Source organism: Gopherus evgoodei, chromosome 5 (genome assembly GCF_007399415.2).
Source record: "Gopherus evgoodei ecotype Sinaloan lineage chromosome 5, rGopEvg1_v1.p, whole genome shotgun sequence".
Classification (NCBI taxonomy): domain Eukaryota; kingdom Metazoa; phylum Chordata; order Testudines; family Testudinidae; genus Gopherus; species Gopherus evgoodei.
Window position 1 is genome coordinate 113978132 of NC_044326.1, and position 16992 is coordinate 113995123.

Genomic DNA, 16992 nt, shown 5'->3' on the forward strand with positions numbered 1-16992 from the left:
CTCAGTCATTGCCTCTCTTACCACTACATCACTGTTGCCAGCATTTAATGATTTCTTTGCCCTAGTATCTCAGATGGAATAAAGATCTTTATCATCTCACTCATCTTTTTCCTCCTGGCTGTCACTAATAAGCTCAGAGGGGTGGAGAAAACTTCATCTGTAAGGGCAAACTTTGTGAGTGGTCCTTGTCATCATAACCTGAAATCTAATGCCTGGGACTTAATTTACATTCACGGCTGCTTTCACAGCAAGCTTTAGTGTTTGGCAGTAGTGTCAGTAAATTCAATTAAATACTGGTACTCTTACTCTTGTTTAGATCTATACTTGCATTTGTGATACTGGTATGAATGAGGATTATTAATTTAATAATGATAAGAGAAGGGTGCATATGAGAAAAAAGAGAGGTGCACAGTGGGAGGAGATACTAACATTGCTTCCATCTGTCTTCTCTGCAGTGAGAGAGGTCTGGTGGACCTGTGGCTAAGGCACCAGCGTATTGCTTAAAAATCTGAGTTCATTTCCCAGTTCTGCCACACAGTTCCTGCGTAATTCTGGGCAGTCACTTAGCCTCTCTGGGCCAGATTTCCAAAGGTATTTAGATGCATTAAAAAGCAGACAGGTCCCTACACAGATTTGCAAAAGTGCTCAGGTGCCTAAATCCCATTAGGTGACTAATCTGCTCAGGGATTTTTGAAAATCCCATCGTGCACCTATCTGCATCTTTAGGTGCCTCAATACCTTTGAAAATCTGGTTGTCTGTGGTTTTTCTGTGAAATAAAAATAATAGTTCTCTACCATTGCAATGTTGTGTGGATACACACCAGAATATCTGGGAGATGATCAGATACTACAATGATGGAGGTCTCAGAAATAGACAGTGCTTTTTATCTCTCTTTCTCTCGACAGGCCAAACCCTTTATCAACCTCTCACTCTCCCAAGGGCTCCCTTTTGTGAAAGTAAATGCTAACAACCTATGGGTGAAAACTGCTACTAAGACTGAATCCTGCACACACTGAATTTAGTGGTGAAAATTCCATTGACTTGGTGTAGGATCAGGCACTAAGGCCAGGTCTACACTACAAAGTTAAGTTGACCTAGCTTACGTCGGCATACAGCTGCCACAGTAATTACATTCCCTGTGTGTGTCTACACTTTGTTTCTTGTGTTGATGGTGCACGTTCTCAACAGGAGTGCTTGTATTGATTGTGGGATTGCTTCTGAAAGCCAGTAACAGTCAAGAGAAGCAATGTGTTCTACACTCACACTGTGTTGACCTAACTACATTGACCTTGACCACATGGCTTATGGAGATGGTGTTATTAAGTTGGTGTAGCCGGTGGGTTACATCAGTGGGAGCAAAATTTAAGTGTAGACACTTCCAGAGTTACATCAATCTAACTCTGTTGTGTAGACAAGACCTAAAAAACCACATTATTATGTGAATAACATTCCAGTGGAGACCAAGTTCCTCAGCACAAAGAAGAAAAGAAAATCAGGAGTCTTTAATTGTTATTTACACCACCTTGGTTCTGTGAACCACTTTTTACATTGTATTATTCACTATGAGCATATGCTTAACTTTATGAAGTCAATGGGACTGAAGCACTTACTTAACTTTAACTGTGTGCTTATGTGTTTTGCCAAATGGAGATATACTGCCAAATCAGGGTCAACGTTGCAAGCAATATAGAAATGATTGTTCTCTCAAAGTGATTTAAACAAATGAATAAATATTACTTTATTTTGTGTGGACCCCATAGTATAAACTGGTAGACACTAGTAAGCATAAGATTTTGCAAAAAATATTGCAAATCCATTGAAAATTTTTACTGTCACTGCTTTTGTGTACACTTTGGTATTGAAGCTTTAACTTTTTGTCAAGGTCCACTGTAATTTTTCAACTATCTAGAAGACAAATCTGAGAGACCTAAGCCTGGTACATCTCATTGCCCAAGATTCAAAATAAACAGCCACAAACCTCCACAAAAGATCAGCAGAATAACAATAAGAAATTATATTTAAATCAAATACTTTTCAATGGTTATTGGATAGGCAAAATGTGGAAAGTACCAAGTTTAACAGCTCTTTCCTCCCATCTCAAAGAAAATGGATTAGAACACAACCATCAAACAGAGAGAGAGAAAGTAGGTACATGGAAAAAGAGAACAGACAAAAAAGAAACTAATCATTTTAAGATGTTACAACAGAGAAAGAAAGAGCACAATCATGGCATACAAAATATATAGCGCTTGATTCTGCAGACCTTACAGTTAAGAAGTCCAATGAAACCCATGGGAGTTTTGCTTGTATGAAGACTGCAGGATCAGTTATCATTTCTTTCTAAATCAAAGTCAATGGGATATTACTAATAATTTGCCCTGAAAATCTTCATATTACACCAAAAAGGGCAATTCAGCTGACACTGACCTTTGACCCCTTTGGGCCTCTAGTTCCAGATTCGCCTGATTTCCCCTGTGTGAGGAAGACATAAAAGATGGACAGAAGAAAAATGAGAGAGAAAGGAAAGGGGAGAGGAAAAGAGATTAGCTCTGGCTAGTAATAGTAGAGAGCAGTGGAAACACTTTATTTTCTATGAACAACCTCATGAATCCATCTAGTACTGAGTTTAATAGCATTCAGAATAATGAATTATTTAGTATCGATGTGCAGACGCTATTGGTTCCCTTCTTCCACAGGAATTTCACCAAGTATTCTCTTATTGATTCTTGCAGAGGCTCGCACAAATAATTCTGGCTTGCAGGGGATGCCCAGTGTACCGTTAGGTCCTCCAAGAACTGAGAAATGATTAGTGTTTACAGAATAGTACTGCTAAAATAAAGTGTTACCACAATAGTTTTCCCAGGAAGTACAGATGAATAAAGATCTACCTGACAGAGAAGCCAGACTACCATTTCAAGATATGCCAAGAGTAGAAAACTCAAACACCAATGCAGTAGAAAATGCTTGGAAGATATTAAAATGTATTTAGGGTTATTTCTTTATTTTTTCTTAGAAAACAAGAAGCAGAATGGATTTTCTCTGAACTTGAAAGGTCACAGTGTTCGAACTGCTCAAACTAGGGCGCTTATAGACACATCAGGGCAGAGCTTCACCTTTGTCAGTTGCCATAGCTCCATCACAATTTATACCATCTGAGGATCTGTCTCCTTCAGTCCAAATAATGGATTCCACTTAGGGCCTAATTCTGCAGTTGTGAACACTATGCTACCTCTGGCTTCTGGACTAAACTGTGGGTATCTCTATACTGCTGCTGGAGGTATAATTTCAAGCTCGGGCAGATGTCCACACACTAGCTGTGATGATCTAACACACTAAAAATAGCAGTGTAGCCATGGTCGCAGAGGCTAACTGCCCGAGTAGTAGCAGGGTACAGAGATGAATTTACCATGTTCTCCTTTAAAGCTCACTTTCAAAGTTTTGTTCTGGTTACTTGAAGCAGTTATTGAATATTTATATCTATAAAACTAACAAAATATTGCCAGTGTTAAACCAGACTCACCTTTGGCCCAGGAACTCCAGGTTCACCTCGCTCACCCTTTCCAGGAGGCCCTGCTTCTCCTCTTTCACCCTGTCAAAGATTACAACACACATGTATGTACGCATCACAAACCACTGGCAACCTTTAGTATAGTACAAAGTCAGTTCAGACTATTTTTCCTAGGTAAATTTACAGCATTCCTGAAAGCAGAAGTGGATGTTTTCTGTAAATTAATCTGAGTCATTTTCTGTTGAACAAGACTATATTTTCTGAGAAATAGTATGTAACAAAAGACCAGAATAAGGCATAGATAGAAGGGAGCAAAGTTAAGGTAGTGCTGCCTCTTACTTCCGTTCTCATAACCCTTGAGTGAGTTAGTTCCAGTGTTCTAAATGAGTGTATTGGCAGCCACTGCAGCAAACAAACCACTTTTGCTGGCTCACCCTAGCATTCTGCACAAGTGAGAGCTGTGGAGTGCTTTTCACACTTTGCCCAAGGTAAAGTTCATTGCAGTAGTCACATCTAGAAGTAATACAAGTGTAGAATACTGAGTTGGGGCTGCATGTAAGGGGTGGGGATGGCTAATGAAGCAATTAGGGACTCTAGCAGCCTAGGAATAAATCGTGTCCTCTCATAGAAATGGACAGAAACAGCACCACTTCATAGTTAAGGTTGAAACTTTCCATTCAACGCTTGTTTTGCATTCTCCAGTATTACCTTAAAATACATACAACATTTTAAAAATGGAAAGTTGGCTTCAGAATTGGTCTGGAGTTCCATTTTTTCCTTCCAAATCTGAAGTGAATGGGACAATAGGTTCACAAAATTTGACTCTCAATAGGTGAGTCCACAAGACTTCAAAAATTCTTTTAACTTTATTTCCCACTCAGTTGCAAAAGAACAGACAGAAGGAGAGAGAAAGAACAATGTTTAATGGATTTATATATTCAAGATCTAGTGCACAGGATCAAAGTTTCATTGCTTGGAGTCCATTTCTTAAAAGTTATTAAAATAGATTGTCCATACTGGCATGTTAGGTCTCATGGCCTAATTTAAGCTTTTGGTAGCTTTAAAGAAGCTACGTTAACTAAAGCAGCTAAGGAGCTTGAGATGGCTATGAATGGTTAAGTAGTCTGACTTTCTCAGGGTACACTGCAGGGTAAATTTAAAGCAACCTGGGTATCAAAAGCATGAATTTTAATATTTCCAAATTTTGGGTGCAGTTTAAAGTTTTAACCTGATCTCTAAACTTCTTGGCAGTTTTTTATAAGTACCACATTCTTATAAGGATTTTCATCCTTAAATTCCTGATTATAGAACCTCAACTTCACTTTAACTTTTTTTTGGTCATTAACACGAAGAAATCCATTATAATATATGTGAGTATATGGGAGAAGCTAAACTTACCTTTGTTCCTGGTAACCCTGGTAATCCAGGTTCTCCTTGTGGACCAATGAAACCTGGTTCACCCTTTAACAGATGAGAGCATATTAAATTATTCTTCATTTAATAGAAATGCATTACAATAAAATCAGTTTACTTTTAATAGTATTTTCCCCAATCACTCAGGGTTTTCCAGCTGTGATCCAACAACTATAGAGAGATTAATTAGAGATGAATAATTAATCAGGGATTATTTCCATCAGCATACTTCCTGGAGCAAAGCTTCATGTAGTTTGAGAAAAACAAATAAACTGGAAAGCTACAAATCTTGTTTTTATGAAGCTGAGAACTGTTAACATGGCCCTATATTATGCTGCAATTTATCAAACAAAAATCCACCATAGCAAGACTAACATCATGGTGGATTCAGGGAGTAGGTGGGGTTGAGAACCAGGGTTCCTTTAATTCCCTGTACCCTTCCTGCACATTTGTTTGCAGAGCAGAACAACAGGTAAGTAGCCTCCGCTCTCTCCCACCATGGTCAGTTGCAATCTGAGCACAGGTGTGTAGGGAGTAAGGAGAGTCTTATCCCCTCTCACTCCCCTGCATGTCTAAGTAACAGCTGTGACAACCACATCCTATATTAGCGACTACACTGCAGCACAAAGCTTTAAATAACTCTGTATGGTCTGTAAGGGACAAACCATATGTTTTTCTTTACGGGCTCTTCCTGAATGAGGCCTCATGGTTCCTAGCATTATATTTTCCCCATGAATCTGAATCAAGCCATCACGAGTGCAGGTGGCCAAAGTACTACTGAGCTAACAATCACTTTTAACAAAAAATGTTCACATATCAGTTTTAGTGGTATCTCCTGAATCTAAGCATGAAAATTCTACTTGCTTCTATGCAGACAGATTCTGCTGAGCGCTGAGAACCCTCAGTCCTCCCTGAAGTCAGTGGGAGTTGAGGAAGAACAGCACCTCTCAGCAGCAGATCATTACTGGCTTCATTTAAAAGAAATCACAAACACTTGCTATTTTAAATACCTAGAATAACAAACATCCAAATTCCTCATTTATAAATTTACATTGATATGAAAAGGGAGACATATGGTTGAATAACATTTAATTCCAATTAGAAAATGAAGGGTAGTATCAACTTTCTCATCGGCATGGAAATACAGGTATGTTGCATTGGTGAGAAAAAGAGTGCAGGTTATGAACTCAGGGAGGTTTCTTGCATATTTCCATATGAAAATTACTGCTATCACTGATCAATGTACCACCAGTGGTACAAAACCAAGGCCAGCATATCTGCTAAAGCACAAAAAGAGAGAGAGGGGAAGAGAGGAAATTAGTAGGAAATAAATAATACAGGAGCATGTATTTCTTACTGAGGTTAGAGGGTATGTTATAACAATAAAAATAATCCTATAGCTCACATGCTGTCTTTGCAATGTAACTGTGTTAGTGCACACCAGTGAGAGTAACCTTCGGGTTTTCATTGAGGAAGGAAGCATTCCCTTTTAATGACAGCAAATAAAAAAAGCACTTCCCGTCTACAGCCATGGAATTTCAGTAATTTATTTTAACATTAGGAAGGAGCTTGACAGCTCAAAATTATTTTACAGCACCCCAACACAAACCTGGCTAGCTGGGCAGATTTATTACTTGACCTGTTCATTATGATTTCTAGGGGAAGAAACAAGTACTGATTCCATGACCCAACTTCTTTCTATCAGTAGCCAGGCTTAGAAATGTTATCCAAAGATCTTAATATAAAGCTTTTGGGTTGAATTCTGGCAGAGCATTGTGCATAGGCTCATACTAGAAACTTCCTACACTGTAAACCGAGTGCTGGCAAAATCTTTCCACTGCAATCCCAGCTTCCCCCCCCACCCAAACCTGGAGAGAGATTGCTCTACAGGTGCTTTGTACCAGAAAACATGGAGGGTATTGTAAGAGGTCTGTGGTTTTACTTCCATGATCTGAGAGTGTAGGGCTTATATGGAGACCTGCTTTGATATTTTATCAAAAAAGTTTTCTATAAATTGTGTTATATCCTTAGGCCTGAGACAGGTGTAGTCAAAAAACTGAAGTAAATAAAAGGACTCCACTTTCTCTCTTTATCTGAAAAGCTCAGCTCATCATATTCCTACCTTCCTTCTGGAGCAAGGCATGGGGTGAGGTATAGATACAGAACTATAACCCTGACCTGGGAATGACTCCTAAATACAACCCATCTGAGTGGTTTATTTGTGTCATAAGGGGGTTCAGGGAAGCTCTGGATGGGCCTTCTGCCAGCCAGAATTCTGGCACCTACTATGACTGCTTTTGGAGCACACATAGGAGTGTGTTTGGCAAATCATATGCTCATAGAATTATTCTTTTTGTCTTTTACTTTTTCTTATGTTCAGAAAAAAGCCCACATCTGTTAATGTTGCTGGATAATAAGTCATCTCAGGTTGTTTCAGTGATACTGTACTACATTTCTCAATGTAATAATGTCACTGATGCAAACTGCTGAGGTGAGGGGGCTACAGTTTACAGACAAAAATATGGTTCATAAATACCTGTTGTGCCATTTTAAAGAGAAAAAAAAACTTGTTGCCCTCAAAAATATATAGGTTGATGTGCTCATTGCAACATCTATGCATGTTCACATACTTTACGGTGGTGCCACCTGCCAGGGCCGTACCCCTTGTGGCTGCCCTCCTCCCCTTCATATCTCAAAGCCTCCTGTGGAGATTGCGTTATATTCGCAAATACCCTAAAAACTCCTGCAGCTAGAAAAAAGGAGGAATTAGGACATCAGCAGATGTTCTCACAGATTTCTGCTTCTCCAGAAGAGCAATCTGGCTTCTGGTGGCGCTTCTGAATGTTTCAGCAGATTCAGCTTTAGTGTGGGGTCCAACCTTCACAAAGTTATGAGCAACTTCACATGAAGGAAAAAGTGGGATCCAAGTACCCTACCTTAAGCTTTTTGTCTAGTGTAAACATGTCTGAAATATATAAAGACGACGGCCAAATTCCAAACTGACGTTATGCCCTGGAGGGAAGTGGCAGATATGAAATACTGGTAGTGAGGGAAAATAAATCACATCCAAGCTACTGTGCTTGAGCCAAGAGGGAAGTGATAGATAGATAAAATGGAAGATTGATCTAATCATTGCAGTTCCAGGAGCCACAAAGCAGGGGAAGAAAAAAAATGAACACAGCTGTGCTTATAGTCTTCCTAGATCATTGCCGGAGCATGGTTATCTCTCTGTACTCAAGCACCAAAACCAGGAAAGGCACTGTGACCCAGGGAGCTCTTGGAGTCAAATGGCAGATGGCACAGGGATGCATAAAGGTTACAGGGATCCCATGGGTCTGGTATCTACATACTATTTTGCCAGTGAGTGTAACATAGGTCTCTACTGAAAGCCCGTGTCACACTGGGCCTCATAATAATTGTAAATCTTATGTGTGGACAATATGAAAACCATTATGTATATATACATTGATAATTATGTTCTTAAGGTCTCTGACTTGGGGCTGGTCATCAAAAGGTGAGAAACAGGTTTTTTTCAGGCAGAAGATGTTTATCTATCCATCTGTCTACATGTACACTGATTATTGCATATGTCACACCTATTTTATGGTCTGAGCAAAATGCTTATCAAGTGATTGCAAAGTCTCTGGGGGAGATCCTAGACAGGAAAACAGAAGCAGCAAGGATTATCCTGTTTGCAAGTGAAGACAATGGATTTTTGGACTATAACTTGTGATACAGCATGGCCAGAGGGCAGCAAAAGAGGGTTAGAAGGGAGCCTTATTCCCTGTAGAGGGAAGAAAGTTTGCTATAGATCAATTAGAGCACCTGAAGCCAATTAGAGCACCTGCAGTCACCTGATAAAAACCCCTGCTTCAGTCAGACAGTGTGAGAGTTGGAACAGAAAGGATTGGTGTTGGAGCAGAGAACAGTTTGAAGGGAAGCAGAGGAAAGTTTGGAGAAGTGCTGCGGTGGGCTAAGAAGTCCAAGGCCCTAGGTAAGGGGCACCTGGCTTGTGCAAAGGGAGGGCAGGAAGCTCCCCCCCACCCCAGCTGAAGGGCAAGAGAGGGAAGTAGCCCAGGGGAAGGAATCGTCAGTTCAAATGGTTCACCATTATCCTCAGGGCGTCTGGGCTGGGACCTGGAGTAGAGAGTGGGCCCAGGTCCCTTCCTCTCCACTACCCTCCTCTAGGACACTAGTGGGACAATTTAATATTCCAATTCAGGGGCAAGAAATGGTGCCCTGAACCCCCCCCTCCCCCCAAAGAAGAGAAAGTGTGAGACCCATCATAATAGTGCCAGCAATTTGCCACAAACTGAAGAGACACAGAAACTCTGGATCTTTCCATTGAGGAGTCAAAAAGACAGTGTGCTTGCCTGATGAATGGAAGATCACAACCACACCTGGCTCTAATGTGCTGGAAGGACTCTGGGTGAGCTTTTGCTCTGTATGAAATGACACTGTCTTGGAAGTTAAGTTTAGGCTCTAATATGTGTGCTATGATTTCATTTTACATGTAACCTTTCATTGCTACCATTGAATCCCTGTTCTTTGTTCCAGAAACTTATACTGTACTTGCTTTCTCAATAAACAAATCTAAGCGCTGTGTGTTAAGCGAAGCTGTATTCTATGGTGTAACTGGTAAGCTGTGGTGTGTTGTTCCTTTGGGAACAGAGGATCTGGGAATTCTGAGAGCGTCCAGTGGATCGGGGCAGGGCGCTCCAGGGAGATGCTTGGATGACTCGGGTGTTGGAGTGTGCCTATTGTTGACCTGTACAGACAGCATGGCCTGTGGAGGCCTGGATGGCAGCGCGTGTGTTGCCAGAAGCTGGCAGTGTCAGGGGAGCTGACCTAGGCAAGCATAGACAGGGTAGGTGGTAGAGAGGTGCACACCCCCAGGGACCTCCTGGGAAGCATCAGGCACAAATGGAATATAGTATATTTTCAAGGAAATGAGCATGACCAAATCAATAGCTTTAGTGTTCAAAGATAAGAGTGATTTGCAAACAGAACTAAGTTTGAAAGTTTTTTTTTAAAAATCATCATTTAACAATATGATTTATACATTGGCTGTGTATCTCTGACATCTGACAGCTTTTCAGTGTAACTACAGCATGTTCACTGATAGAAAATATCCATAAAGAGTACTTTTGTGCCATTCACAATTTGTGCAGGTAACTCTAGGAAGCCCATTCCCTGATTTTTCTGTCAGTTACTCATAAAGGAAATGTTTGTTCTGCAAACAATATTCGTTCATCCTATCTACTGTATAGCGCTAATACTACCAGATTTCTGTCTTATCACCACCTACGCTGCTCGGATAACAAAGCAAATGGCTTATTGATGTCTGAAACGTAATGAAAACAAACAGTTTTATCTCAATAACGTACGCTGATGCCCCTGCAATGCAGAGGAAAAGGGAAAATCATTTTGATTAGACCATAGTGCAGACATGACACAGAAGCCATTCTTCTGATCATACTTGCACAGATCTTTTATACTGGTGTAACTATTGACTTCATTGCAGTTATTTCTGATCTGCACTGCTTAAGTGAGATGAGAATCAGGCTCTAACTACTGTGGGATGCAGCATCCTTTAATGGAAGGACATAAAGCCACTAGGATTTACCGTACCCGCTGTCACACACATTAATCTATTTTAGTTTAGCAAAGGATTTTTCTAGTAGATATGATAGGTGAAAAATTCACCTCAGTGCAGAGCACTCATGCCAATCACTCTACCCATAACTAAGGCCCATATGAAGGGCTCAAATAGACTCTCCAAACTGGAGTTAATGACATCCTAGATGATTAATCGTATTTGCTCTTGTTGTTCTGTTTAAAATATATCCTCAAAAACTAAATTCAGCTTGCATCGCTGATTAAGTAAGAAGTAGGTATCTCTCATATCTGCATTTAGTCATCTTTACTTCAGCATCAGTAGGCATAAGGTTCTGGGGACAAAAGCTGTAGTCCTGGAAACCAATTCTAGATATAAGCTAATGCAGCTTGCAGTCAGCTAGCAGATAAGTGTCATGCCAACATCCAGACAACCCATAGATTCTCAGACCCTGAGATGCTGAAGTGAACACTGCAGTCTATAAAATCAAGATCACCTTTAACCTTGACTTATCTAAACACCTGTTGCAGTCTCTTATAGCAAATAGAAGTTTTATCCTCTAAGGATCTACTATAGCAGCTCGGGCTGCAGGAAACTGATCTGGGGGTCCAAGAACGTGAAATATTGAAGGTGACATATTAGGCAGGCAGGAGAATTGTGGTAGGAGATTGGTCATTGGTATTTTCTAGAAGATCAGCAATTCCTCTACAATTAGTACTGCCAGGGAGCTTAAAAAAAACAACAAAGAATTGCTTGTTTGTATTTTAGCTTAAGATTTTTGTGTTCATTAATTACTTCCATTATGCAAAAGAACCCATATCATTTGTTGTTATTTCTGATGCTGGTAGACCAGGTGCCAGCTCATGCCAGCGTCCCAAAGCCTCAAGCAAACACCATCAAATGCGTAGCTGGAAACTAGTCTGACTCACCTGCATGTTAGTATTGCTAAAATAGGTATTAGACTTGTACAAATGTGTTTAGACTTTAATGGATTTACAAGTATTTCATAATCTCACTTATAATATCTATAACCCATGCAGTAAGGTAATATTGAAGTGTCTGTTCTGTAATGTACAAATGCTCACTCTGAAACTATAAATTCAGTCAAGAAAGAAACATCACCAAGTGAAATACTGGTTTCCACCCATGAGAAGGGGTTATCTCTGGTCCATTAGGAAGACCAATTGAATCCAAATGAGCTATTGTACTTTTGTTTGCTCCCAGCACATCCATGAAGAGGGGAACATGCAGAAGCGCTCATCTCATCAGTCTGGCCTCTAGACAGATGGGGATAAATATTCCTGGCCAGAAGGAATTAGGGTCTTTTTTACGCCGTTCAGACTCTAAGAGGCAAAGATTCCTAAACATAAGCAAGAGATCCCCAGGATTAACCTAAGTTAGCCCTAAAGGACTTATAGAGATGGCAAATTTCAGAAGCTCTACCACCATCTGAAACCTAAGACTGCAACTCGTGTGTGTGTGTGTGTGTATATATGTTTACCTGTTTCAACCAAATAACTCTCATTTCTTTTTCTTAGGCTATGTCTACACTAGAGATCTTACAGTGGCACAGCTGCACTGAGGCAGCTGAGCCTCTGTAAGATCTCTCGTGTAGCTGCTCTATGCTGACGGATGAAAGCTCTCACGTCGACACAATTAAACCAGGCACATGGAGCCGAGGTAGCTATATCAGCAGGAGAAGCTCTCCTGCTGACACAGTGCTGTGCACAACTTATGCCAGCAAAATTTATGTTGCTCAGGGCAGTGTTATATTTTGCTGACATAAGTGGTGGTATTGACATGGCCTCAGTTAATAAACCGTTAATTAATTTACTAGAGGTTTGGCTACAAGTGTTGTCCGTGTTGTGAGATCTAAGGTGCAAATTGACCTGGGGTAAGTGACTGGTCCTTTGGGACTGTGAGTAACCTGAATATTTTGTGATCTTTGGTGTAAAATGACCATCTATCACAGCATCAAGCTTGCCTGGGTGGCAAGATAGTTCAGAGTGCCCTAGGGGACTGTCTGTGAGTCCATGTGAAGGCTGCATAGTGCCTGACAAGTGTAAACTTGTTACTTGGTTAAATGCAATCACATCAAACCACCAGAAACAATAATCCATGCCTCTTTGTTTTAACTATGAGTGTTCATGCAATTGCTGTCTTGGCAAATGACAAATTACCAAGATACTTTTCGCAAACCTTGTTAGTATTATTTTAGCTGCTAATCAGGTAAACACAGAACATCAAAATGAAAAAAAATGTTAGTCCATTAAAACAAATGGTGTGTCAGACATCTAACAGAATGTAAGGTAGATAGATATTTAGCTATTATTTTACACTTATAGGGCTTTCAGATTCAGCAATAGGGAAGCTTGTAATTATGTTAAACTTTTTTTGAAGACAGTCCACTTTTTTATGAAGATTATTATCTAGACTAATTCTTCAGTGGCTGTTTCACTTTTATGAGAGGAAGTGAAGACAAACTTTGATTTGAGAGGCTAAGGGTAAGAGCAACACCATTTACTATGGGTATCTTTCTTGCTATAGCTGTGTGCAAATTTGTACTTTGTTTTTAGCCCCCAATGGTGAAAACACCACCTGTTGTGCTAATGGCATTTTAATCACCATTAATTTGTTGAAGGATTTACACTGCAACTTATTAGCAGTAGGTTTCTAACCACTTACTGACTTAGGCTGAGTCTTCATCTCACAGTTCATATGCAGATCAACAGAATTATTTAACACTTTAAATAGGTCTACTCTGCTTCAGGTGCCTGGAATATATTTCTATTGCATGTGGATTTTTAAAATAATATAAATATGCTGCTTAGAATAACACACAAACTAAATATATATGCCACAACTGGGGGTAAGTAGCATACATTTGGTTGTAAAGGTGTAACTAGGCCTTTGCTTTTATCATTAATGTTTTAACGATAATTTCTTTCTCAGTCAGAAATATGTATACACAAATAAACTGAACTTTTAAAACAAAAAGTGTACCAAAAAGTCTGACAACTTTTAAAAATTTGCTGACACCTTTGACTTCCTTTTGTTGGTGAGTGAAATGCTTACGCTTGAAAGCTCATCTCTCTCGCCAACAAAAGTTGGTCCAACAATAGATATTACCTCACCCACTTTGTCTCTCTAATACCCTGGGACCAATGCAGCCACAACAATACTACATATTTTTGACTTCCAGCAGTCAGTGATGCAGAAATTATATTATTGGGGACTTTAAAGGTATTTTAATGCTCTTATTGAAAAACCTGTGTAAGGCAATAAAAAAATATAGGCTCAATTCTCCCTGCCATAGAAAAAAATCTTGCCAGGGCAAAGACTCTCCCAGAACACCAGGTGAAGCTGTGTTATAGTTATCAGAGGTTCCTCACGCTGAAGCATTTATGGTAGTTACATGGAAGTGGGAGGGCAAATGACATTTAGACCAGGAATCTCCAAGGAATAGAGGCTTAAGCTTTACAGACCGCCAGCCAAACCTGCCAAGCACTTGTCCTTCCCATTTGTCAAACCACTCACTCAACGACCACAGCTCTTTACTGCAAACCCCTCTTTAAAGTTAATATCATTCCCAGCATGAACCTCTGTAGCTATATGATTTGAGTTCTCTCTTGGTGGCAGCATACCAGCCTCTTGCTCAGCAACATACCCCCCAGCCCCATGCACATTGCAGAGCCCCAGTCCATGACAGCCCACTGCAAAGAGGGGGCCTAACCCATTTTTACTATGCTCTCTTCCATTTGTGCTCCTATTAGCAGGGAGAGCTATGGACTGTGCAAACTGAAATGTCCTCATTTTATCTAGTCTAACAGATACAGATGTTAGCCCATCATACATAGGGATGTGCCAGCCCTAAAAGACCCTCATGACTCATGGCTAGGCGTATTTGAAATAGAAACAATATGAGCTGTATTCCTTCCTTTATGCTATTAAGAGATTTAGAGGCAGACTGAGATTAAAAAGAACAAAATAAAGCAACTTCAATGAAAGCAATGAAGTACATCAGACCTGAATCTGAGCCACTGCCTCCCCTGTTGATTCTCAGACACTGGCATCTGCTGTCTTTCTGTTTCTATTTTGTTCTCAGAAGGAGTACAATAGTTGTCTTACAGTCAGGAAATGAAGGGGGTAAAGGGAAACCCCATAAACAATGTTCCATGTTTTCTTAGACCTTTGTTTCGATTTTTGATACTAATTCAGAATTGGCTCCATAGGTGCCCCATTGCACAGGCTCCCTGGCTCCCTCATCAGCCATGAAACCATGTTTTGACTTTCTGATCAACCCAGTTGCCTAATCAACTTCTTAACTTGGAAAAATATCTCTGGTTTTGTATTTATGACTATTTGTTCAGTTTTTATGATTCATTAGAGGCAAAATGTATAATTCTTTAACCTGCCTAAAAACCCAAAGCTTCAGCTTATAACCAGACTCTGTTTTCTACACATTTATTGCCTTTTAGTGAGCCCAATTTTCAGTTTAAGAAAAGTGCAGCGGTGCTTGAAAAATATGTGCTGATTTGCAAGGGTGCTAAAAGTATCGGCAATAATTCTGATTAATGTTTCATGATTCTGCATGCATTAGTCATACAGAATACTTCTTACTTAAAGGCTAATTAGAATTCAAGTCAGCATGATACCTGATTTTGAGGATTACAGTAAAAACATTTGTTGTAATAAGAGCCTTGTTTTTTCCTAAAGGCAGCCAACTTTTGCAATGATTAATCTGCTAAACTACTAGAAGAAAAGAATGAGACTCTACAGTCTGTCCAAAAAATTGTTTTCCTCTAGAACCAAGTTAGAGGATAAATTTAAGGGGCTTTTGTTGCTAATATTAAAAATGAACTGCAACTGTTTTTACTCATTTATGACTATCTGAAATCAAGAAAACATTTTCTATGGTGGCATTACATCATAAGAGTGTTTCCAGTTTACTGATTTGAGGTCTCCATTATGGCTGATAAAATCCCTGATTTCTGAATATCTGGATCTGCTAATTGGACTCAGATTACTCAACTGGATTCTAAATTTGGACTGACTTTATCCAGCACAAAGAAGCAAATTAAAAAAGACACTGTAAAACAGTTTCCCTCTACCAAATCAATCTTTTAACCTGTAACAGCTTTTGGGGAAACAGAATTCACATCCTGTGTTTCAGTTACTCATGTTTTACCCTTTTCTCACTTCTCTAGTATTTTAGTGTCTTTTCCAGGAAAGAAATCCTGGCTTTTGTGGATTCAGAGGATATTGTTTCTGATGGATTACAAAGAATAGCATATATCCTGAGGAATGCCATAGTAAATGCTCTTGCCACCTGCAACAGTTAGTCATTTATTCACAGTCCATTGTCAATGATGAGTTCATATTTTGGGCTTGATTTTCAAAATTAGGTATGAGCAATTACATGCTTAATTTGTGCAGTTGCCATAATGACATAAGGAAATTAGATAAGTGGGCATGCAAATGTACAGTTAGTTGTGTAATTACTTTCTGTGCATCCAACTACGTGATATATGCATCTGTTGCAATCCTCGTAACTGCATATTCAAATTAGGTGTACAACTATTTTTGTACACGTAATTTTTTGTATATGTAATTCCATGTATCTACTTTTGAAAGCAGCTCTATAAATCAATGTAACAAACAGTATAAACCCTCCTAATATTACTTCCTGCCATTGTCCATTTTTATCACGACACACAGTTCATTGAACTCTACTCTCCAGCATCTGACCTGCATGCACTATCTATTTTTTCTGCTCCCAGAGATAACCTACCCACAAGACATCATTATTTGGATGAGGAAAGGGTGGGAGTTAACCAACCTGCATATTTCACCAGGGATTTCAAACATGGGCACATGCATATTAGGAAGCTGTGCAAGTGTTCACAAAAGATAGTTTGGAGTTGAATTTCTTCAGCTTTCAGTGACTTCAGTGAGATGTTCAGCACTTCTGAAAATCAAAGGATTTTTATTTAGATGCCAGTCACAAGGTGAACTGCTCTGTTTAGAGGGGTTCAAGATCCAGCTCTGATGTTTTTTCTGATTTCTGCCCTGAAAGAAGGAATTTTTTGGAATGATGGTCTCTAAGACTAATAAGAGTTGTACACTTGGCAGCAGCTCATGGGGGCAACAGGAGCAGAGATATAAGGGAGACACTGTGGAAAATGTAAGACCTGTTGTGAATTTTTTTTAAAGAGAGAAAGGGAAACCTGAAGAACACAGGAATGGCTCTTGGATTCCTCTCCAAAGAGAACCAGGCAAAAGATTTACCATACCTTGGAAACCCATCAGTCCCTCTAATGACAGAAAACAGAGCAAGGACTAAACAGAACAGGCCAAAGGAAAAGAGACTGGAGAGTAAGCGTCTCCATGGCAAGACAGTTTAACAGCATCTAAATAAGGGAGTTAGGATCCTAACTCTAGGCACCCAGGTTT

At 39.7% G+C, this 16992-nt stretch overlaps 1 protein-coding gene across 1 annotated transcript in view; it reads right to left on the minus strand.

The window, feature by feature from the left end:
- Nucleotides 1–16992, minus strand: part of COL25A1 (collagen type XXV alpha 1 chain) — a 431307-nt gene that overhangs the window by 51031 nt on the left and 363284 nt on the right. Inside the window, exons 19-21 of the mRNA XM_030564569.1 lie at nucleotides 4908–4970; nucleotides 3522–3590; nucleotides 2429–2473 (exon numbers count right to left, since the gene is read on the minus strand). Coding sequence (XP_030420429.1) covers nucleotides 2429–2473; nucleotides 3522–3590; nucleotides 4908–4970 — 177 coding nt within the window. The remainder of the gene's footprint in view (nucleotides 1–2428; nucleotides 2474–3521; nucleotides 3591–4907; nucleotides 4971–16992) is intronic.